The sequence below is a fragment of the Amblyomma americanum genome, chromosome 11 (assembly GCF_052857255.1).
Source record: "Amblyomma americanum isolate KBUSLIRL-KWMA chromosome 11, ASM5285725v1, whole genome shotgun sequence".
In the NCBI taxonomy this organism is placed as follows: Eukaryota; Metazoa; Arthropoda; class Arachnida; order Ixodida; family Ixodidae; genus Amblyomma; species Amblyomma americanum.
In genome coordinates this window covers 98,864,708-98,889,638 of record NC_135507.1, presented here as the reverse complement: position 1 = coordinate 98,889,638, position 24,931 = coordinate 98,864,708, and the positions used below count along the sequence as shown (strand labels likewise).

The following is a 24,931-nucleotide window of genomic DNA, read 5'->3' as shown; positions in this document are numbered from 1 at the left end:
TATGCCCCCTGTCGCCGCAGCTTTATAGAGGGGATTGGGTTTCCATAAATCGTAAAAACAAACAGCGGGAATTTTAGCGAACGAACGCAATATGATATTAAAAATTACGAGCAGTGAGAACTATAGCACACAATACAAACATTAGCAAAGCTGATCATAGCTAGCGTAATAGAAGTAGTACAGATTTTCTACCAATATACTAGGACACCTTGCTAGCATGAGCAAAACGTATCATGGCAAAAATAAAAATAAAACGGTCCACTTGAGAAGAAAACTAAATCAAATCACGAAACAAAAATGCAGACAGTGACTGGCTTGACAAAAAATTACACAGTATCTACGGGAAGGTGGTTCTAGTCATCTAACGTACGTACGTGGCATGATCGAATAAAAAAAAGTGTTTGCATGGCAGCGACTCACGTGAACTTTGTGTTGGTGATCAAAGATTGACGAATGATACGTTGGCGCTGATATAAACTGGCTGACGGGATGAGTTTATTTTACTTTGCTGCGCGCTTTTCTTTGCTCCAGTGTACTTCGCCGGTCCTGCCGTGAAGCGTACGTGAGGCTGGAAATAGCGACATCGCTATCGGCGACTCCCCGTCGCCCGTGTTAATGTGCCAGCCCGTAGCAGAAGATAAGCTGCCCCCTGACCCCATCGCTCAGTCTCCGAAGGGGGGGGGGGGGGTGTTCGAGCCCTCCACCCCCCCCCCCCCCCCCTCCCACAGTCGGCGTCTATGAGCCCAACCATTCCTGGGCGTCTTCCTAGGGTAGACCACTGAATACAGGGGGATCACGTGGCTGCTGAAGAGCCAGCGGAGAAGATGCAGTGTTGCAATGCCCTCCATCTTGAGGAGTGTTGCAGGTCCACGGCACCCATCACCACCACCACCAGGTGCCACATAGATGTCACATAGTGTAGAGTCACGGTCAGCGACTCTACCTACGTGACACCTGGTGGAGGTGCTGGGTGCCGTGGACCTGCAACACTCCTGAAGATGGACCTCGGGCAACCCCGGTGACTCTAACGTATTTAGGGTGGCTTAACGTAGTGGTGACGGCAGCCCAGGAAGTGAAGAAAACAGGGAAAGAAGGCTTTTAAAAGAAACTGTGTATTGGGATGACCTGCGCCCACAATGGACCGAATGACTCGGCGGCGGCGAAAACAAGCGTGCTCGGCTGTTGTCGAACAGAATGCCCGCCGCTCTCGGCCGTGCTCACTTTAAATCTGATAGCGAACTTTCGAGGTACGCCGTGTAATGCTGCCACAACAGTGTGGAACAACGTAGAATCGGCTTCGCCTAGATAATTGGAAGAAAAATGTGGCGGTACTACCGTACATGCACACCGTCGCCCACCAGCTCAAAAAAAAATATGGAAAAGAGCAGGTGTACATGTGGTGTTTTCCGCACCAGAGAAGCTGTCGAAACTGTGCAAGAGGGTAAATTCCACCATTACTGGCAGCGATTCCTGCACTGTTAGGCACAGGCAACCTTTTGTAGAGTGCGCAAAAACGTAGTGCACTCTATACCTTTGCCCTGCGGCCGAGCCTATACGTTGGCCAAACTGGCAGATGTCTAAACGAGAGGCTCATGGAACACAGCAATAGTGTCATCGGGGCATCCCGTCATCTAGGCATACACTGCCGTGATTGCTAACAGTGTAAGGAACGTGGTCCGATTTCTGGGAAAAAACAACAGTTCTTCATAAGTATGTCAGCAAAATTGCCAGAGAGATAGCAGAGGCTCGTGAGATCGCAGAAAAAGGAGATTATTGTGTCAGCACCCCTTCGGTGTTGTTAAGTGATAAAGAACGTCGGGTCTTAGGAATTTCCAACTAGGGTATCACGGTTTTTTGTTCTTGTTTGCGTCCTGACTTTTAGGTTTTAGCTTTACGTTGTCTTCCTTGCACCTGTGATGATGTGTTTCCTTTGCGGGTTGGCGCTGCTACCAGTCTCACATGACTTTCCTTTTCGTTGCTGCGCATGCCCGCTGTATGCTATATGTAGTCGCTGCGCGCAGCAATAAACGTTGTTGAAGTCGGCGCTTTGTGGCGCCTCCCCTCAAGTCCGTGTTTGTCTTTGCGCTGTGAATGTAAGCCTAGATACGATCGATCAAGATAAATCTGGCCGCGTCTTGCATCGCAAACAAAGCGATAAAGCCGCGTGCCGGCTGCTTTGAAGAATGTGCAAGCAGTAAGATTCGCGACAATATAAAAGTATTTGTTCATTTTTAATATTACCATGACATTTTAAAAAAGCCAACGTTAGAAAAATGTTTGTTTTGAATGTTAAACTACTGTTGTCGATACAACGTATAACGTTAATTGTTTCTTAATTTTTAACATTATAATGTAATGTTCCAATCGAACATATATACATTACCGTATCTCAGATGGTATTTTTACACATTATATGTTATTCTAATTTGGGATATTCATAACTTAAATAGTGCATGTTGTTGTGACGATATTGAAAGGTTTATTCACACACACACACACACACACACACACACACACACACACACACACACACACACACACACACACACACACACACACACACACACACACACACACACACACACACACACACACACACACACACACACACACACACACACACACACACACACACACACACACACACACACACACACACACACACACACACACACACGCACGCACGCACACACACAAAACAATTAACCGTTTGAGTTTTTTTTTTGCAAAAGGAGCAGTAGTAAAGAAATGAACACCGCGAACGTTTTGCCGCATTGACTCCATGACAATATGAATTGAGTTCAGAGGGAATCTTTTTGCAAGAGACTGTCTGAGCATGTAAAATTGCGAATATTGATATCGATACGTGTATGTTCTCTGTGTAAATCGCGTGGAAATGAAAGGCAGGCGAGTAACATTTATATCATGAATTCTCGATTATGTGTGTGCATAGTGAGTAAGACACGACCACGGTCGCAGCCCTATCTAGTCCTCCCCACCACTCTCTTCCTTTCCACCGTGCTGCACTCTGTGCGACCCGCACTACCCTAGCTGCCGAAGGCACTGCACGGATATGTGATCGTCGCTTTTGCTCAGGGCTCTTAATTTGTGAAGCTGAGGCTCATAATTTGAGAGTGACAACCAAATGCACTTTACATCATTCTCACTGTCCTACGAGTTTCTTCCCAACGATCTGAACCTGTCGTGATTACGTTACCATCCTGAGTGCCGACTTGGCGTTGCTGCTTACGCCTCAAAAAAATGAAAATTGGCTTTTGGGGAAAGGAAATGGCTCAGTATCTGTCTCACATCTCGGCGGACACCTGAACCTCGCGAAAGGATAAAGGAGGGACTGAGAGAAGAAAGGGGTGCCGTAGTGGAGGGCTCCGGAATAATTTCGACCACCTGGGGATCTTTAACGTGCACTACATGACATCGCACAGCACACGGGCGCCTTAGCGTGTCGCCTCCATCGAAACGCAGCCGTCGCAGTCGGGTTCGAACCAGGGTACCAGATCAGTAGCCGAGCGCCCTAAGCACCAAGCCACCGCGGCGGTAAACGCCTCACTGCGCTCTGCAGTTCATGTCGACATCCACAGCCTGCATGCATGGTTAAAGGAATCTCGTAGCAGCATTTCGATTTCAAACGAAGCTCTAAATGTCGTGCAGCGAAGGAAAGTGAGATAATGAGAAGGGCAAAGCAAAACGTCTTTGGACTACAAAACATTTATTTCATCAGAAGGAAAAATGCTAGGTGCTAGGTGGCTGTCAGTCCACTGCAGACAGCGACCTGAGTAGCCCATTCAATATTGGGCCCGGGTTTGAACTCCCAGGCCTGAGCTGGTAGACACGGCCTCCCATTGCTTAAAACTAGGAACTTGTATTAGAGATCTTGGTGGCGGCTCCTCTTTGCAGTTCCACAATATGTAATCGTAAGTGGCTATTTCGCCACATTGTCATTGGAAAGGTGGCCCACTATTGACTTTAAACGTAACCGCGTTCGGTACTTCACTAAGGTGCCTCAATTGCTCAACGCCAGCGCCGCCGTTCAGGGTGGAGACAACTTAAGCAACGCTGTCATATTGAATCACACTGGCCTCTCCCATGTACCGCGAAATACTCGACTGGTAGCCCAGTGTAGCTCTCGCTGCAAAAGGCCGTTCAAGTTAAAGCACTTTGAAGCGCGCCGAGAGCATGAACGGCGCCGTTAGAAACGCTAGCGCCGCTATCCCATGTGATTCAATATGGCGGCGCCGCTGAAGTTGTCTCCACCCCGGCGCTGGCATTGAGGCGTTCACACCTTAACTCTACTCTCGCGGAGCCTGGTGAGTAATCATAAAAGTGTTTATCTGCAATTTGATTTGGCGAGTAACACACTCATAACGTTAATATGCAATTTTTTTTACCTATTTTTCAACTAAAGTGCCTCTTTTAGCGAGCAGGGACTCACTTGCGATCAATCACGTTTGTGGCGGTATCTCGCGTGATCCTGCGCGAGTGTTGTAGTGGCCGCCATGTTTTCGTGAACACTATTTTCGCTCGGCGTGTGGCAATGCGTGCGTTAAGTGCGGTGTGTTTTTACCCCGCTGCTCGCTCGGAATGGATGTTTTGTTGTCAGCGCTAATCTCCTTTGGACGAGCCCTCTCGATTGCGTCGCCTAACAAAGGTACGCGAGCGTTTTGTTTACGTTTGTGTCGGCGGCGCCGTCGCAGACCGTCCGCGACCATGCATGCCTGTACGAAAACACAGCCATGCTCGTTGTTGGCCCGGCCGTCCTGTCAACGCGACCGATGGGCGGCTGGGTTTCGGTGGCGACTCGAGAGAGAGCCTTCGTTGGCTGCTCGCGGGATTCGAACGCTGCCGGCTGGTTTCCGTGGCAGCCAGATGCAGATGCTGCGGCGTGTCCGTTGTTGCCTCGGGGGCCACACTCTCCCCGCTTTTGTTTTGTTTGTGTCGCGGCGTGCCGCCCCGGTTCTGATATCGCACTGCTGGCTTCGTCGCGATTCCCTTGCTCTGGCGGCAGGAGTGTGTGCGCTCTTTCTGGACACGAACGGCGACGCTTTTGTTGCCCTGTTTGCCGTGACGGGCTTTTTGCAGCGTCCGGCCACTTTCATTCTCGACGGAAAGGGGGGGAGGGGGGGGGGGTTGCGCCGAAATCGGGTCGGACACCCACACCTTCACGCCTATCCTTTTTGAGGGGAGCTCTCTTTTGCTAAGTTGCGCAGGCTGTGGTCGCCGGGCGGGCTCGCTGGCGCCTCGTTATTGTGCTACCGAGCGGTTCGAAACACGTGTACGCGGGGAGCTCTGTTTGGCGCCTCTGCGCTGACCGGCCCGCATCGTGCACCTTTCTCGGAGCGCGTGCGCGCGATGGTCGCGCGGGTGTTGTCCAATTCCTCTTTCTGCCCGGTTTTCATCGACAGTGGTGCACCACTTATTAGGCGCGAAACACTTTTCGTCGTTCCAACGGATGCTGTCGCCGTTTTGAGCGTGTAAACATCGAAACGTGGGGTAGCGCGGCAATCGTGGCAAGCACTTTTGTTGAGATGCGCGCAAGGCATGAAGGCAATTTTTGCACATGAGATACCACTGCGCTGTTAGAAGAGGCTGAGTTTAGTGCGCAAGGCATGAAGGCAATTTTTGCACATGACGTACCACTCCGCTGTTAGAAAAGGCAGAGTTTGTCGAACTGGCCCAAGAAAGCAGATTTGCCGGCAGACATTGTTCGTGGCAGCTATCAGTTCAAGAGCGCGGTGCAGCACGTTCACCTATGCTTGCCCATCCACAGCGCGTACAGCTGGCCCTGTGTGCACCTGGACCACCGGGTCCATATTTCTTTCTCTATTATCGATGGACTAGCACCATAGCGGTGCTTGCTGTTGGTTGCTTTGGTGGCAACTGACGACATTAGTGTACTCTACTGTCGACATGATAAAACAGCTTGTGTGGTCTAATTGCATCTAAACTACTCAGATTATAAACTCTATCGTTGAGCTCTACTTTGACTTCAGACAGCTCGGACACTGTATGCTTGAATGAAAGGGTTTTCCCACACTGTCTCGAAACATCGAACTTTTATGACTGACATTAGGCAGTGTCTGCAATGCACGGTCTGGGGACACTGAGGCGTGTCGTTCCAGCAGCTGGAAGTTATTTCTTCCATTCTTCGAGGCAGTGTGAACCATGCTAGCTGAGTTCTGCGGTGAGATTAAGCAAATGTGCGCATTATGTGTGTGCTGTTGGGCATCGGAAGTGACCCAAATTGTCACACTAATGCATCACTGAAGCGTGAGAAGAGACCTGGTTTTTTTTGGCATAACGGGTGGAACGCACCAAGAGCAGGGCATGTGCGATGTACAGGTTGGCTCACACCGTTATTTCCTGCTTTCAGAGATTTTCCAGTCTAAAATTTGGCCTAACGGGAAACCTTCATGGGTTTTGGGGGAATTTTATGGAGAGAAATTTCTTGGATGCATATAAAGCAAACTGGTTTAATAACTTGCTGACTTTACTGTGGGGCATTACTGATGCTGTGGAGGGTTAGGTTATCTACCGAACATTGATAGAAGGGAAAAAGGCCGTTCCATCTGATTTCTCCTCTCGTGCATGTTTGTGGCTGCCTTTGCACCGAGCACAAATACAGAACACAAAACAGCTGCAACGAGTAGTACTGGGCAAATCCTGCACTTTGGCCTTTGTTAACCCCTGCGAAGAGCAAGTATTGATGACAAAAGTGGTGTAGAATAACCGAGGGCAAGATACGGGGATCTTCCAAACTGCTGGAGGGAAACATTGCCCAAAATAGGGATATTTGGCATCTAAGGTAGGGAATTGCTGGTTGAGGTACGCAGCATCCCATTTCACACTGATGTCTGGTGTCTTGCTTGCACTTGTATATGCGCTGCTAGGACCTGCTGCTGCTTGCAAAATATAATGAGGAGCACGTTTTATTGTTCCAGGGTCGTTGCCGCAGTCTTGCCGTTTGCCTGCAGCTGTGCCAAGGTTTCTGTGACTTTTCCGAGGAAAGAGGAATGTTGAGGCACGCAACCCCGACTAGGGACACCGACATGCCGAGGTAGCAGTGGGATCCCGGCGACGCTTGCCCTGTGCCCGGCTGGCAGACAGGCCCTTCTTCTCCCCCCTTACCCCTGTTCTGGGAGCAATGATTCCATGCGCGGTGCGCCATTGTGCTGGTGTCTGCCCAAGTGTGCGAGCCTAGTGCATTTCTCCGTCAGAACATCTGCAGAGTTGTGTGTGTCATTGTGCTGTGTGCCTGCCTGCAGTGCGAGGATGGCAAGACTCGGGACATTAGTGTTGTGACGGCCGGCCACCTTTGTTGCTGCGAGTGTGTGGTGGTGGGGACCTGCTTCCCGATTTTCTAGAGCTGTGGTGGTGCGTTTCTGTGGATACCGTGCGGAGGCCAGCGGAAGTGTCCAGTTGCGGGGGGCTCGCGGAGGACGTTGGACTGGAGTGCCTGAGTGTCGCGCATCCCAGAGGTAAGTGTGTGTGTGTGTGTGTTGTAAATGGCATGTTGTCCCCCTTGTGTGGGTGAGCACAGGTGTCGGGGACGGTATAGTAGGATTGGCAACACTTCTTAAAGGGCCACAGAAAGGGGTGTTTCAGCTTGTCTTTTAAATGCTTGCACTATGTAGAGTACACGCCACTGAGCGTCCATGCCGCATAGGAGACCTCAGAAGGGAGCGGGAAATTTACAATACATTTTTAAAAATACCCGCTTTCGCACCTCGCGGCGATGTGCGTAGCCGGGCTTTTGCACTAAAACCTGGCAGACGACGTCGCGTCTTGCTAATGACGTCAGCAGCAGGGCGTAATCATTGGTTCACAGCTCAAAATTCTTGCAGACGTCACGTGCTACTGTGGCCAAGGCCACTCCGCGCTTGCCGCAGCCGGCAGAGGTAGGGGAGGGGCCGAGTGAGTGGGGCCGGCGGAGGAGCGCCGCTGTTTTGGCTTTGGCGTGCGAGAGGAGAGGGAAAGGTGCGAAGACGCAGAAGTTCAAATTTTCTCTGCATATAACTCAGCTTTCACAAAACGCATTGAAATAATTCTTGCTGGGGGATAATTATGAACCGTCGTCTTTTAACATCCCAGAACCTTTATTGAGACCCCCTTTCTGGGTCCCTTTAAAGAGCAACTCTTGGGGTGTTTTGAGCATTTTTAGCTGATAATCACATCGCATTCTTTATGCTGTTTCAACTGATTGCTTTCGATATCCCTAGAGTGCTCTGAAAGGTGACTGCCTGTAATGCCGTACAGGCGCTGTGGGTACACTGATAAATATTTGGCTAGTCGAAACTGGACGTTATGACCACATTCAGCTGGCTCTTTCCGAGCTCTTGCCACTCATTCACAGCGCCTCGAGGTGCTCCGACTCTTCCCAGGGCAGGTGGGGTGCTCTGGGTCACGTGGGTGCTCCCACCAATCCTAGCACGGCAGTAATATGCGATGAGGTGGTCATCGTGTGCGGGCGGCAGAACAGCTCTGTGGCATCGTTTTTTGCCCCCCGAGGATAACTGTATTCAGGTCTTGTTCTATGTGATAATGGATTATATGGCTCTTTCTGGCTGTGCTGATGTTTGGCAGCAAAATATGGTTTTATTGGTGAGAAGATTGGATTTAAAAATTTTTCTTGCTATCAATTCAAACTTCTGATGTCAAGACCTAGAGGGACTCTGTGATTGCAGCTTGGACGTGAGTGGCATTGTAGCCCAAACTGTGGGATCTGTGCCGTGAAAAAGCTGTATTGACACACTCGAACTATACCCTGTTTCATGCATAGCATTCAACACTGCAGAGGCTGCGGAAGTATGCGCCGTCAGTGCCATATTACTCCGCCACATATCAATTGTTTCTTAAAGCCTCGGTGAGTGTTTGTGCAGAAACGGAGCAGTATTGAAAAGCATTGGGAATCAGGGTTGAAGCTGTGAGGCGCTTAGTGTTCGGGTCCTCTGGCTATCATTTTCGCTGACTGTGAACTACTTCTTTAGGTGCTGATGGTGTCTCGGTGGTTTGCCCTGTCAGCCGCATATCATACTGCCACATGTCATTTTTACTTCTCCTAGTGCCGCCACAGTGTGGTTATGGCGCTCGGCTGCCGGCCCGATAGACGTGGATTCGATCCTGGCCGTGGCGGCCAAATTTCGATGGAGGCAAAATTCTAAAGGCCCGTGTACTGTGCGATGTCAGTGCATATTAAAGAACCACAGGTGGTCGAAATTTCAGGAGTCCTTCACTACGGCGTCCCTCATAGCCCGAGTTGCTTTGGGACGTTAAACCCCTACGAAACCAAAACTTCTAGTCTCGACGAGTCACAGGACGAAAATGTGGTAAGAGGTAAGACGAAGTGCAGGTGGTTGCCAGTCACAGCAGTTTAGATTTGTCGCAATTAATTATGCCTCTGGGTAATTTGGATGCATGGGAAACTTGGGAAACTACTTTTTGATGCGCGGACTTAGCATGTGCGAACAAGCGCACTACCTTTGGCAGCGTTGACTGCTTTGTATGAAATGGAGTATAGTTTGCTTGTGAGAACAGCTGGTTGTGGTGACACCGTTATTTCATTCTTTGTCGTTATTTAGCTAACAAAAGCTCCCTTTTCAATGAAAGTGTCAGGTTTGTCATTTGAACGTGGTAACTTGTTGGTACAGTCCAGTCTCTGTCCCCAGTTTCCTTTTAATGTTCAGTTCAGTACAACTTGTGGCATTTCAGACTAGGCTTTACAACTGGAATTAAAATTTTTTGCATGAAATTATGAGCATTTGGTGCACATATCCACATAGGTGCTCACGTGTGAGCATTGATTTGTTGCACTAGCAGACCACCTCGAAAACTCCAAAGTGCATTACGCCAGTGTATTCAAACAAAAAATTAGCTGGGGTGCTGAACCTGGCTAGAGAGCGGAAGCTGTGATGTATTGGGCAACTAGACGTGGTTTGGCTTCTGTAACGTTGAGTGCGTTCCGCACGCTGGATAGGCAGCGCTCAGACCCTGCCACCCTGGCAGGTGGCAGTTAAATGGTGGATCGTGAGAGGTTGGTCACCCAGTAAATGCTGCAGCCTATTGCTGCACAGTGCTACGTGTCTGCCGTGATGTTAGCCCTAATGCATGCAGTTCACATCTCTCTCTCACCACTTCCATGTATCTCCAAGTGCGATTGAGGCGTCCACTGACCCAGGGAGCCAGTTATGCGCCTTTCCTTTCCTCAAAACCATCGGAGTCTAGAAGATTGTCAGCGGCAATGAACACAATGAACGCCGACGGCCTATAGCTCCAGTGCCGCATTTCTGCCACAACGTTGTCAATGACAACGCATGCAGCGCACATCTGTCACTACCGCCACGCAGCTTAAAGTGTGATTGAGGTGTCCACTGTCCCAGGGGGCCAGTTATGCGCCTTTCCTTTGCTTTCGAAGCTCCCGCTATTCATCGGTTTCGGCACAGCTGCAGCTTGGTGATATCACGTGGTTCTCCTCTGTTCGAGGCCATATGAAACGCACGTCGAACAAGCTATGGAAGGTAGTAGTAAAGCTTCCGCTTATAAAATTCTGCATTCGTTTACAGTTATACTTGTGGAAGACCAGGGCTACCAAAGAAATGGCTGACAGGAATGACAATTGTGACCCTTGTGGGCAGCCTACACTGTTGTTAATGCAATGGCAATATCATAATGAGGGCCTCGGTTGTGGCAGTTTTGGTGCCATAGGTAGCACAAGAGGCTTCTTGCACAGCTTCCGCCCTCAACGTTCGATGATGGTCTACGCCGCACTTTTGGCAGTACAGAATATGTCCGCCGATATGCCCGAGGGTGGCACTGGTGAACACTTTCTATGTTAGTTTACACAAAAACATAAATGCCCCCGAAAGCAGACGATTGGCCAGCTGCCGCCTTAGCTCAGTTAGCAGAGCATCAGACCGAAATTTTGGAGGTCGTGGGTTCAAATTCCATTGGTGGGATGTGCTTGTTTTTCTGCTGCTTTCTAATCAACTCTGTTTCGGTGATCAAACATTTACACTATTTGCCATTGATCAATACCAGAAGTTAAAAAGTCAGAAAAATTTCGTTGTGCTCTTTTGTTTTGGTGTGTGTTGGCTTCCTTCATATTACGAGGTAAGTTCAGCAGCTGGAACGGTACGCTGTACACAGCAGACACACCAGGAAACAGGTCACTCAAGCACTAGCGGCAGCGTCCTCGTCTTCGTCGACTGCCCAGCGACACAACGTCGTCTTCGCTTTGCGACTGCGTACCGTAACACAACCCCCCCCCCCGCCTCCGCCCCGCGGGAGAAGGCACCGACCCGGGGAGGCCTAGGGGGGTGGGTGAGAGTGGTAGTGTTTAAGGCGGGCGACGTGCACAAGCTGTGTGGAGGGGGCCACGGAAGCAGAGTTTGGGTGCAGCGGCGTGCGTTCATAGGTCACATCGCTCAGTTGCCTCAAGACGCGGTAAGGACCGACGTAACGAGGCAGGAGCTTCTCACAGCCCCACACGGCGTGCAGGGAGCCAGAGCAGTACCAGGGAGCCGGGAGGGTAATGGACATCACGATGATGAAGGTTGTAACGACGTTTTTGAGCAGTCCGAGAAGCGTGGAGACAACCCCTAGTGATTTGGCGGGCGGCGTCAGCACGGGCAATGGCGTCACAAGCATAACTGCTAGTCAGAAGGCAGTAAGCTCTCAACGGGTAGCAACGGGTCACGGCCAAAAAGCAGGTATAAGGGGGAGTATCCGGTGGTATCATGGCGTGAGGAATTGTAGGCGAACTTCACGAAGGGTAAACTGACGTCCCAGTCACGATGGTGGTCGGAGACATACATGGACAGCATGTCCGTCAGGGTGTGGTTAAGTCGCTCAGTAAGGCCGTTAGTTTGGGGGTGGTAGGCTGTCGTGAACTTGTGACGGGTGGAGCAGGAGCGGAGAAGGTCGTGGACCACTTTAGGAACAAAGCAGGGGCCTCGGTCTGTAAGCAGATGACGAGGAGCACCATGAAGCAAAACGATGTCATGGAGGAGAAAGTCGGCGATATCGGAGGCACAGCTGGTCGGAATAGCGCGCGTGATAGCGTACCGGGTAGTGTGATTGGTTGCAACGGCAATCCACTTGTTCCCAAAAGTTGATGTGAGAAAAGGCCCGAGCAGATCGAGACAAACACTGAAAAATGGCTCAGTCGGAATGTCAATGGGCTGAAGCGGGCCACTAGGCTGGAGCAGGGGCGTTTTTCGGCGCTGACATTGATCGCAGGCAGCAACGTAACCGCAGACAGAGCGGTAACGGCCAGGCCAGAAGAACTGCCGGCGCACACTGTCGTACGTGCGGGACACGCCGAGGTGCCCTGCAGTAGGTGTGTCGTGAAGCTGGGCAAGGACTGTGGGGCGGAGATGCGTCGGGACGACGAGCAAGAGGTCGGTGCCATCAGGGTGCATATTGCGACGGTAGAGAATATCGTGATGTAGCACGAACAGGCTCAGGTCAGGATCGGAAGTGCCGCTTCAGAGGCGGTCGATTATAGGGCGCAGAGATGGATCACGGTGCTGCTCGTCGTCTATCTGTAGAAAGTCCGAGATGGACAAAACACAATCGTCGGTATCGTGGTTGTGGGAATCAGGAGGATCGACAGGATGGCGGGACAAACGGTCAGCGTCTTGGTGCAACTGGCCGGACTTGTAAACAACAGTAAATGTGTGTTCCTGCAAGCGCAAGGCCCAGCGACTCAGTCTGCCTGTGGGGGCTTTAAGAGAGGAGAGCCAACACAAGGCATGGTGGTCCGTAACGACGCAGAAGAGCCGCCCAAGCAATTAAGGGCGGAATTTTGTTAACGCCCAAACAAGTGCAAGGCACTCCCGCTAAGTGATGGAATAGTTACGTTCAGAGGGAGATAGCAGGCGGCTGGCGTAAGCAATGACACGATAGTGGTCGTGCTGGCGCTGTGCAAGGATGGCCCCAATACCATGGCCACTGGCTTCGGTGCGAACTTCGTAGGCGCAGAAGGGTGGAAATGGGCCAGCACAGGTGGAGCAGTGAGGGCCGCAACAAGTGCGGTGAAGACGCTAGCTTGGTCAAGGCCCCAGGAGAAAGGCACATCTTTCTTCAGGAGGGAGGTAAGGGGACGGGCCGTGTTGGCGAAGTTCGGGATAAACCGGCGGAAACACGAGCAGAGCCCGAGGAAACTGCGCACATTGCTCGTGGAACGGGGGGTGGGGAACTCTTGAACGGCACAAACTTTGTCAGGGTCGGGCTTGACACCAGAAGCATTGACCAAGTGGCCGAGGACCTTGATTTGGCGCTGGCCGAAGCTGCACTTCTTGGAGTTGAGTTGGAGGCCGGCGCGGCGGAAGACTGAAAGGATAGTAGAAAGACGGTGTAGGTGGCTTTCAAAAGTGGGGGAGAAAACGACGTCATCCAGGTAGCACAAGCACGTCGTCCATTTGAATCCACGCAGGAGCGAGTCCATCATACGCTTAAAGGTGGCAGGAGCGTTGCAGAGGCTGAAAGGCATGACTTTGAATTGGTACAGGCCATCGGGGGTGACAAAGGCTGTCTTCTCACGATCCCGTTCGTCAACAGCAATTTGCCGGTAGCCGGAACGGAGATCAATAGAAGAAAAATAGCTGGCACCATGTAGGCAGTCGAGGGCGTCATCAATTCGCGGAAGAGGATAGACGTCTTTCTTTGTTATTTGATTAAGATGGCGATGGTCGACACAGAAGCGCCAACTGCCATCTTTCTTTTTGACCAACACAACAGGGGAAGCCCACGGACTGCTAGAAGGCTCGATAATGTTGTTCGCCAGCATCTTGTCCACCTCCGTCTGGATGACATGGCGCTTAGGAAGGGAGACACGATAGGGCCTTCTGTGTATGGGGCTGGCATCGTCCGTATTTATGTGATGGGTCACGATGGTAGTTTGGCCGAGAGGACGATTCCCAAAATCGAAGACGTCATTGTAGGAAACTAATAGGGTGGAGAGCGCGTTGGCGTGGTCAGGTGGCAAATCCGCCGCGATCATGCCAGAAATAAGGTCCGGACGTGAAGCTGCCAAGCGGAGATTAGAGAGACCAGTTTGAGGCTCAGCTGCGAGAGCAGAAACTGTGCATTCGGCAAAAGGAAATAGTTCAGCGAGTGCGATTCCACAGGATAAAACTTGAGTAGAGAGGCTGAAGTTGAGAATCTGAAGGTAGGTGCGGTTACTGATGACAGTCAGGACGATGTGTGGAAGGATGACATTTCGCTGAAGGACAACGTCCTTGATTGGGCAAGTGACGTAGGCACCATCAGGAACGGGGGGAACCGGGGACATTGGAACATAGGCTACAGAATCGCCCGGCAGGCGAGTAAATTCAGCGGCACGTAAGCGGGGCGGCTTGGAATCGGCGCTTTCAGAGCAGAGCGGCAGGTCTAAACGAAGAAGGTCGGTGGAGCAATCAATTAGTGCCGCATGGGTTGTTAAAAAGTCGATGCCGAGGATCACATCGTGGGGGTAGTGGTCGAGCACAGTGAACAGGACGGCTGTAGTACGCTCGGCAATGCAAACACGCGCAGTACACATTCCAATGACGGCAGCAGCACCGCCGTCGGCGACTCGAACGGCTGAGGAAACGGCAGGTGTCACAGCCTTCTTCAAACGACGGTGAAAGGAAGAGCTCTAGACAGAAATTTGAACGCCAATGTCAATCAGAGCCTTAACTGGTGCACCGTCTACGCAGATATTGAGACGGTCGTGGTGAGAAGCGGGGGTTAGGGGAGGATTTTCGGACCGAGTCGTCAATGCAACGTCACTTCCGGGAGCTGCATTGGTTAGTTTTCCGAATGAGAGCCAGGTAAGGGCGGAGTGGACGGGCGGTGAAGTTGTGGCAAATGGGATCGACGGATATGAGGTGAAGGCGAGCGGCTGTACCTGAGCGGGGTTGGAGTGGCGTGTGAGAACTCGGGACGGGGAGACATTTGGCGTGGTCTGTAGTCAGCACAACGATCGTAACGTTCTTTGGCGTGGTCTGTAGTCAGCACGACGATCGTAACGAGAACGAGGTCCGTAGTCCATACGACGATCATAATTAGAGTTAGAGTGAGGTGGGGAAAACCAACGGCTGCGGCAGTGGCGGTAAATGTTGCCGATACACGAGCAGGTGAAGCAGATAGGCCAGTCGTCTGAGGTTCTCCAGTCCGCAGGATTCCGGTAGTGATAACACAGTGGGATGGCCGGAGTTGGTCAAGCAGCGGCAATCAATGGAGCGCTGGTTGGTGTACAGGGCGATGCAGAGGGCAGGTCAGAATTTAGACCCACATTCGCGAACTCCTGGCGAACAACGGCCTGGATCAGAGAAATCGTAGCGTCAGGTGGCTGAGGGTGAGGGGTGAAGGCAATGGGAGTCATAGCCTCCAGTTCCCTCCGTACAATTCTGGTTAAATTGGGAGGATGGGACGGCTGTTGCAGTGTTGGCAGGTCTTCGCAGGAGGATGTCGCCGCCGTGTTTGGAAGGCGGTCGAAACGGGGAGCAATGCAGTGGTGTTTGGCTTGCTCAAACTGCCGGCATACCTGGAGGACAGAGTTGACCTTTGCGCAGTCTTTGCAGAGGAGCAAGTTAAAAGTGTCGTCAGCGACCCCTTGAGGATGTGGCCCACCTTGTCGGTCTCTGACATGGCGCTGTCTACCTTACGGCAAAGAGCGAGGACGTTCTGGATTTAATAGATATAGGACTCGGTGGATGGGACTGAGCTCGAGAAGCGAGGTCTTTTTTATCGCCGAGCTTGCGTCCAATTGGCTTGCCAAATAAGTCGCGGAGCTTCTGCTTACAGGTGTCCCAAGAGGTAAGTTCTTCCTCGTGTCTCAAACCAGACGCGTGCCGTGCCCGCCAAGTAGAAGATGACGTTAGCAAGCATAAGGGTCGCATCCCATCGGTTGTGCTTACTCACACGCTCATACATGGCTAGCCAGTCTTCAACATCGACTTCATCAATGCCGCAAACGGTGCCCAGGTCGCGAGGCTGTGCCACGACAACGGTCGGCGCTGGGGTTGACTCTGTGGCCAGAGGTGCGTTGGACGGCATAGCGATGGATTCAACGTGACGACCGCTGCGGAGGTCCAGGTCGTGGTGTAGTACCCAGCACAACCTCCACCAAATATTACGAGGTTAGTTCAGCAGCAGGAATGGTGCGCCATACACAGCAGACACACCAGGAAACGGGTCACTAAAGCACTAGCGGCAGCGTCCTCGTCTTCGTCGACTGCCCAGTGACACAACAACGTCGTCTTCGCTTCGCGACTGCATACCGTAACACAACACGCCCTGAAGCACTGCAAATCTCGTGATACAGCTGCGTCCATGGTTGATTTTGTCAACAATCTAGGTAGCAGTGACCCTGAGGACGTTGCCTCGTCTGATTTTATAGTTCAGATTTCAAAGACGATCCCGAGGAACCAGCCAAAAGCATTGGTGACAGTGCCTCAGTTACACTCCAGGACAAAGGCTAGGCAGGAAAAGGAAGGAGACTGCTCTTCCTCCCGCATTAAACTCCCCCCCTTTCACTCCTTGGCACGGGAACAAAGGCCCATCTCCTGACCTTTCGTGCCTAGCCTTGGCTGCAGAGCTGCAGGAAGCTGTCTTGAGAGTATAGTTTCTTATTTAGAGGGGTTGGTCATATTCTGCATATGGCAACAGACAGTAAGCTGAACGATCTGTAATTTTTCAAGTCCTTGACACCTCCTTTGTTCTGGATTAAAATGATACTAGCGTTCTGCCAAGCTTCTGGTACGGTCGAGGTTATACGGCATTGGGTAGACAGGGAGGGTCGCTAGCTTTTCTACCACAACCTCCCCATCATTCTACAGATCTGCTGTTACCTGATCCTCACCAGCTGCTTTCCCTCTTTGCATTGCTTCTAAGGCGGCCTTTACCTCCTCCTACATTATCGGTGGAATGGCCAATTTTTCTGCACTACTGCTTCTCTCATTATCGTCCTAATTTTTTGGGTTGCTGTATAGACCTGTGTAGAATACTTCGGCAACATTATCTTAATTAGATTGTGCATACACCTGTTTTTTTGCCTGTGCTTAGTTTCCTATTGACTCCTTTTCGGCTACCTCCATTCTTTAGAGCATGCTCGATTCTTTGTAATATACTTCCTTTTGTTGGTTACCTTGCACTCATTGAATAGCTTTGATAGCTCTAGCTGTTCTTTCTGTCTGTGGTTCCGTTATGCCAACAGATGGCACGGGCTGGGCACTTTTATTTTTCTTTTTCTTTCCCATTCTAATATGTCTTATGTGGTTAAAGGCTTTCATTAGCGAAGTTACCGATGTTGTTTGTCTCATTTTTAGGGTCTTTACACATCGTTTGGGTAGGGTTTCATACAGTCTGTGCTGTGAAGGAGTCACATGACTGTTTCGCCGAATATCATGCCCAGATTTAAGGCCTAAACTGATTGTTTTCTGACCGGAAAGCTACGCAAGCTAGAAGTTATATTTTTTCAGAAGTATTTGCTGTTTGATAGGTAGACATTCTGTATATTCCAAACATTCTTTAAGATTTTTTATTTTTTGTGTGCAAGCTTATATTTGCAAGTTTTGTTGAAATTTTATTTGAAAATATTGATTTTGCAAGGAAAGTTTGATAAGATGAGAAATCTTAACAGAGTCTAGAATATTAAAGGTATGTTTAATTGGCTTCATACTGATGCATTACATTAAATTTTAAACCGTATAGTTCTTGGAACAAAAAGATTGAATGAAAACCCTCAAAACACTGGCATTTTTCCCACAGTAGGGAATGGGTTAAGTGAAGACTGTGTGGAAGACTACGCACCTCATTGTAAGAGTGGGTTTTATTTTGTAACTGCTTGCGCTGTTATCGCAGAAGGAGATGTAAAGAAGAAAAGTGAAATTGAAGAAACCAACACCTGACTTCACTACAGGTTGCCATTCCAGTTTTTGCCCTCAAAAATATTGCCTGCCTCATTTGGCTCAGCTCACTGGGGTACAGCTTAGCGAAGGACTTTGTTGTCTTGGCCATGAATGGTAACTGTACTATTGCCTGTCTGACACATGAAATGGAACTTATTTTCTCCCGTTTAAGGCCTGGTCAGTGGCCGTTTTCTTGTTTGCTGCTAGACCTCACTGCTTGCCATTTCTGATTCCATGATGGATCACGGCTGTGGGGGTCGAATTTTGATGGAGGCGAGATGCTAAAAGGTTGTGTGCTCTGTGAATGTTAAAGAACCCCAGGTGGTTGAAATTTCCAGAGCCGTTCATACGGCATCCCGCATAACCCAAGTCGCCTTGGGACATTAAACCCCCATAAACCAAACTGAACCAATCGTGGGCAGTCTGGCGAGTGATACCACGTGGGTATGTTACCTGAGTGGCTCGCTGAGAGGAGTCTGAATGTTTGTTGGTATTTTTCGGCTCGTATATCCTGTCTATTTCGAGTCGTGGAGGCTTCACTGGTTAACTTTGGTCTTTGACAGAAGCTGACTTCCTCTTTCACTTACATGGGGGTTGGTGTGTCGGAATGCGCATTTCTTCTCCATAGCCAACATATCCTCTGTTCCAGTGCCAGTCACATAGCTTGCTTTGCAGTGTCACCTGTTGGGACACCCTGGTTTGTTTCCTTGTTGCAGCATAATGCCACTATGTTGTGTGGTGCCTTATACCATAGTGCGAGCTCCTGGCACAACTGCAGAATGCTTCCCTGTCAAGTCGGTGGTCTGTGGATGCTATGAAGCCCAGTTTAGGGGCTTCTTGCCACGGCCCACAGAGTCATTATCTTTGGATGTTGGAGTAACAATTTGAAAATTGAATGGAGGCATTCAGGTACTCCGTTTCACACTTACCATGCAGGGTTGTGGGAGGTATGCAAATAGCGCACCCACAAAAGTATATCACTCCGCCGTATATCACTTGTACTTCTTTAAGCCTCGGTGAAGGTTTTCACTAAAACAGACGTGCTTGGCATCGCCAATCACGGTTAGTGCAGGCAGGCGTTCAATTATTGAACCGTCTGACTATAATTTCTATTGATGGTGAACCACTTTTGGGGTGCGGGTGGAGTCGTAGGAAATAAGCATGCCAGCCGTGTATCACTGCTGCATATCACTCTTGCTTCTCAAGACCTCACTTAAGGGCAGGGTGATACACCTGGAGGGGACAAAGCTTTGCCATAAGGGTATTACATGATAGTGTTAATGGGTTGATGTCTGGGTATGCAGAATTGGTCATTCTATGCATTCTATTCATAGATCTCTGGGAGTCCTCATATCACTCCTGGTGCAATGGTGCAGTGGTTAAGCGATAGGCCACTACCCCGGCAGGTAGCTGCTTCAATCACAGCCCCTGGTGGGGCTATTGAGACCCAGGTTGCCCTTCCTGAGCAACCTCTTGCGACCAATCATTAATTGAACTGGCAACTGTTATGGTGGTCAGTTTGCTCACAATGCGGTGGGCATGTTGTGGTGACGTCACAAGGCCACGTGTTCTAGGTGTCTCACCCGGGTCGCTTCTGTGGAGATTTTTCGCTCATGCTGCTGAGAGTGGGTTATCCGCTGAAAGGTACTAAGAGCTAAAATGAAGTGTTGCCAGTCGTGGTTGCTAGAGCTTTTTCACAGTGAAAGATGGTTTTCTGTACTTTGGGTGTATGATGACAAAACAGTTTTTGGGCGCGGACATAGTCAGCACGAAAAGGCACCCTAGCTTTGGCAGCATTGAACGTTATGTATGAAATGGAGTATGAGCTGTGAGGACAGGTCGGCGGGTGAGTGATTGCTTAAAAAGGCATTGGGACGGAGGAACCTTTCTACATGGTTTCTTTTGGCACACTCAAGTTTTTGGTCACAGCTTTTGCCCTTTTTGTACGGTGATATATAGCATTATAGCTTGATGGAAATGGTAGTGTGAGCTCTCCAAACTGGTTTGCAACAGTCCAGAGAGGAGGTGTTTCAGCACCTGTGCGTGCACTGCAAGTAAGGTCTACGAGGGAGGCATACGTGTAGCTGTTGGCTTGTTAGGGATGTGAAAGGAAAAAGGTGTTGGACACGGTGCTGAGCTGATTCTTCAGGTGCATACGTTTTATTAGAGTTGTGGATATCTGCCTTTGCACCTGGCATCACTCAGCTTTGTGGGAAGGCTCGCAGTTTGCTTTGTGGAACATGGTGGGGTTCCCCCTGGGGTTTCATTTTGTCAAGGCCTTTCCTGATGGCTTCCTCTATTCTTGCAGGCCTGTCATGGTCTCTGGAAGGGGGTGCACCTAATGGCAAACCAGCAGCAGCAGCAGCCTGCGCATGACTTTGCTCCATCATGGCTCAAGATACCCACCTATGATACTACGGTGAGTAAGGGTTTTATTATTAATAAAGCAGGCTGGCCAGCCGCCATCGGGGACTTTGCCACTGGGGAATGGTGTTGCTGAAGCAGGCTTTTCGAGTCGGGCATGAGTGCCTATCTGTCAGACAGTGTGTTCTTGTGAACAGTTGGTGAATGCTTGTTCAAAAGTTTGTGCCATCCATTAGCTCTTGAAAAGGACCAGCAGTAAAAACATTTACACAATATCTGCAGTTAAAAAAAAAGGCAACATGCATACTGTTGAGACTTAAAGGCATATTTCTTTCAAATGAGCTAAAACTTGTTTTTCTATCTTAAGTGGCCGAACTACGGCGACTGTGCAAGAACACTGAAAAATAGTCACCGACTGTAAAAGCATAAGACCCCCCCCCCCTCTTAAAGGGTCAGTGGAAATTGCAGGCTTCATTCTGCTTTTTTGCTTGTTTTTGCTTGTTTTTGGAACCGTGCTTGAATGTTGTTGAACCTTACGCCAGATTCTGTACAAGCTCCTGATGTTGTCTTGGTTTTTCAGAAGAGTTCAGACCACAGCAGCCGATCTGACACACACCGACTGCCTCTGCACCAACGCCGGTCGGCGGGAAGCTTGCGCTCTGGCTTCCAAGGGGATGGGTTCCGTGATCTGGGTGAGTTGCCTCTGCTGTTGCCCTGACCAATCAGCCAGGGGGCTGGCATGCTTTTGTTGGGCATGCCAGGTTTCCGGCTTCGTAGCCAGGATCCAGTGGCGACAGACAGAGGAAGAGCACACGGTACAAGCAACACTAAGTGATCAACGAAAGTAAATTGTTTATCTAGTAAAGCCATGTGTGTAAGCCTCCTCGTGTAAGCCTCCTCTGCGCATTCTCCATGACAGTTTCATTTCAGTTTCAGTTTGTCCAGACACACGAGTGATCTTGTGTGATGGGGCAAAAGGCAGATTTTCTCTGCCTGACAAGGTCGTTACACCCTAGCATTGTTCAGCAGTGGTACAAATACACGAAAACAAATCGAGCAGATTTGTACCGATAAAATCAAGGAATACAAGGGAGGGTTGTGTGAGGGAATGTTCTGGGTTTATGTGTGTGGTGAATAGTAGCTTTTTTTTCATATTCTTGTTTGAAAAATTCCAGTAAAATGGGCCGGTACTGTGCGCTTTTCTCTTCCACCTGTCTGTCTGCACTGCATTAAGCTACAAATCAATACCAGCTTCCCCAAATCACAGCTTGATGAACCCTTCAACCACTAACCCTGAGCTGTACTCGTCATGGGAGATTGTACCAATATTTCTAATGATGGCTCACACTTGACTGGCTCGATGTGGCATTGCTCCCATCTCAGCAGACAAGTTATGGTAGGCAATTGCATTGGTTGCAATTCTCAATGCTAAAGGATGGTAGTTGTCCATGAACAACTCGTTTTGTGCCTTTATTGCATGGAATGACAACACATGAAGGAACAGTGGATGTATCTCAGTTTTTTTGATGCCTTATGTGACCTTATCTCATCTTTGACGTCACAGCCATCGCTTGGTGGATGAAACTGAAGCAGCATGAGAGCAGAAATTCAATTGTACATTATTTTGTTGCCGTACGCAAATGCCGCCTTTTGATCCATGGGTAGTAATGTCTAATGCACCATTGGAGAGATGAAAACATGCAACTGATATTAGGTGTCTATACTCCTTCAACGCTTTTTCTTCCTTCAAGTTTGTTTTTCAAATTTGTTTTTCAAACAGACAGTGGAGACAATGCATGGCAGCCTATAGATAGAGTGCTCTCACTTTAAAGGAACTGAACACCGAATTTTCAGCAACCAATATTTTCAACACAGCTGAAAGTTTGCTGTTAAGGTGCTTGATTCTACAACAGTTTTGTTAGAAATGCTGTAGAAGATTTTTACTGATCATTTTTCGTTCTGTGCTTCTGATTACTTTTATGTATCGCCATGCTGGAAACTGTGATCAGTGGTGACTGCATGTTTTCCAAAGGGATGGGCCAGGAACTAATGTAAATCTCACCCACCAGCCAGTAATTAGACATATTTACTATAGAGTAGCGTCTATATTAGTTTTCACACTGAAAGCTATTGCAGCACGGCGATGGACGCCTCGTCGATTAGAGTTTTAGTGGACCTTGGTTGCCACTCCATACAAGAAATTCAGAACACTGCGGTGCCATTTAGTGACAGAAGCCAAAAGCGCATAGTTGGCGATGCGAAGGAAGCGTTGCTTTTCATCGAAGGGCATACTGGAGAGAGCGTAAACTATGTATAATAAAACATGACCCACATTCCTGAAATTAAAATAAACACTGCACACCTGAAACAAATCAGCGATATTTCACCAAGATGTGGTCACGTGGTGGGATACACACTGATGATGGCAGGGTTTCACCACTTTAGCTTGCTTGATGTGACCTTAAGTGCCAAATTAAAATTATAAATCTTAATTTTTTCAATATTGCAGTAATCAATTGGTGAGGTCCGTTTCCAAAGTCAACACAAAGGATTGTGGGTCGTCTGCTACTGCTACTTCCGGTTCCTACTTTCTCCCCTTGCTCGCTTGCTTCACGGTAGTCACTGTGTTGATATCGCTTGTTCTACTAATTTACTTGTACTGCGACATTGCTGATTGTACTGCATCATTATAAGACCAACGCTGCGTCGACTCTGCTTTACTTCATAGTGCGTTTTCTCAAGAAGTGCAACCAAAATAATGAAAATGGTACAAGGCTTTCTACGTACGCACTGTGATGTGCTGAGACGGGCTGTGTGTACAGCGGCATGTATGGGTCGTTTTCTAGCCCACTGGCAGCCTTTACATGCTGTGAGGAGAACCCTTGACATCTTGCAGATCCACGTACACCATCTAACAAGGATCTCCCAGCACCACCTTGTGTCAGTGGCGGATCAAAGACCACATGCAGCGTTTTCAAAGGTTATAGCAGCCTACCAGTCGTCCGTCCCATCACAGTTCACACCGGCAGCGCGGCCTTCCTCTGCGCTGTGGTGTCTGCGGGAGCCATGCGTGCGCCTTACAATCCCGCGCATAACGAAAAAAATCGAACTTATCGAGACCGGCCACTAAACAGTTGACACTCTACCTACTCCACACCGCGTATAGTGACCGCACTCATGTGTTGATCATCATCATACAGATGGTTCGGTCTCAGGTACAAGTTCAACCAACCTATGTCGTGGTCATTCCTGTGAGACAGACCTGTATTATCCAGCAAACTTCGCATCGGACAACCTGCACCGGGTCAGAATTGGCCGCTCTTTGTGCAGCTGTGCAGTACATCGGTGCACAAACCCCCCACAAATGGGCTGTGTTCTGCGACTCAAAAGTAGCCTTACAGTGTCTTAATTCTGCTTTACGTCATGGCGATCACGATCAACTCGTAGCTGAATTAAGACATCTCCAACACAAGGCGCAGGAAGAGGGTCATGACATCGTCTTTCAGTGGATACTGGGACACTCTGGCATTGTTGGAAACGACGCAGCTGACGCTGCAGCTCGAGGGGCTCACGACAGTGCCAACATTGTCCAGATAACGTTGACAAGAGCCCACGCAGCAAGACATCTGCGAATGCTTGGCAGAAGAGAGCTTTTAGCGTCATGGTCTTCTACTGGGAACTCCACATGCCGTCTGCACCGCCTGGACCCCTTACTCCAACTCAGTCCTCCGTGCGGCCTCTCCTGCTGCGATGCTACGCTGTTGTGTCGCCTGTGGCTGGGAGTGGCGTTCACAAATGCCTACTCCCACTTAATCGCAATGGCAGACTCTCCTGCGTGTGAGATCTGTGGGTGCGACGAAACTATAGAACACCTTCTTTGTAACTGCCCTCGGTTTCAGCGTGAACGTGCACTCCTGGCTGCAACACTCCGCCGTTTAGATCCTCGGCCCCTTACTGAAGCCAAAATTCTGGGTCCTTGGAGTAAGCCTTCATCGCAGATTACAGCTTTGAAGGCACTTTTAAAGTTCTTGAAGGACTCGGGACTGAGTGCAAGGTTGTGAACTATCAGTGTGTGCCCTGTGTACCCTGCAAGTAACGGCCAACGGACATGTGAAAAAGTGATCATCTCCCTTTGTTCTCTCCCCTTTCTATCTCTCCCTCCGTTCCCCTTACCAAGTGTAGGTTAGCATACCGGGCGCTGCCTAGTTAACCTCCCTGCCTTTCCGTTTGTCTTTCTCTCTCTCTGTGAGGAGAACACATCATCAGCATCGTCATCAACCTGTCTACGCCCACTGCAGGACAAAGGCCTCTCCCATTTCTCTTCAGTTAACCCTGTCCTTTGCCAGCTGCGGCCAACATTCCCCCGCAAGTTTCATAATCTCATCCGCCCACGTAGCCTTCTGCTGCCCCATGCTACGCTTGCCTTCTTTTGGAATCCACTCTGTTACCCTTAAGGACCAGGAGGACAACACAGTGTCTGCTAAACTGTGCGCGTTTTAGCACTTCAGATGTAATTAACCGATGCTTTAGCTTGTTCAAGTGCATGTGAAAGTGAGTGCAGTGTATGCGCAGAACAGCCATCCTACGCCGGTACTTTAACCACGACAAAACATGCTTACCTTCTCTGTGCTAACGACAAGTGCACATGCAGCATGCACTTA

At 49.6% G+C, this 24,931-nt stretch overlaps 1 protein-coding gene across 2 annotated transcripts in view; it reads left to right on the top strand.

Moving 5' to 3' along the window:
* The first annotated feature begins 4,495 nt into the window (after positions 1–4,495).
* The window catches only part of LOC144110990 (vasculin-like protein 1), a 73,791-nt gene continuing 53,355 nt past the window's right edge, over positions 4,496–24,931 (top strand). Inside the window, exons 1-5 of one of the 2 annotated variants that reach the window (XM_077644066.1) lie at positions 4,496–4,666; positions 6,957–7,493; positions 15,982–16,136; positions 20,215–20,325; positions 20,851–20,962. In XM_077644066.1, the coding sequence (XP_077500192.1) occupies positions 20,248–20,325; positions 20,851–20,962 (190 nt within the window). In that variant the 5' untranslated portion in view covers positions 4,496–4,666; positions 6,957–7,493; positions 15,982–16,136; positions 20,215–20,247. The remainder of the gene's footprint in view (positions 4,667–6,956; positions 7,494–15,981; positions 16,137–20,214; positions 20,326–20,850; positions 20,963–24,931) is intronic. The other variant, XM_077644065.1, reaches the window with a different exon arrangement.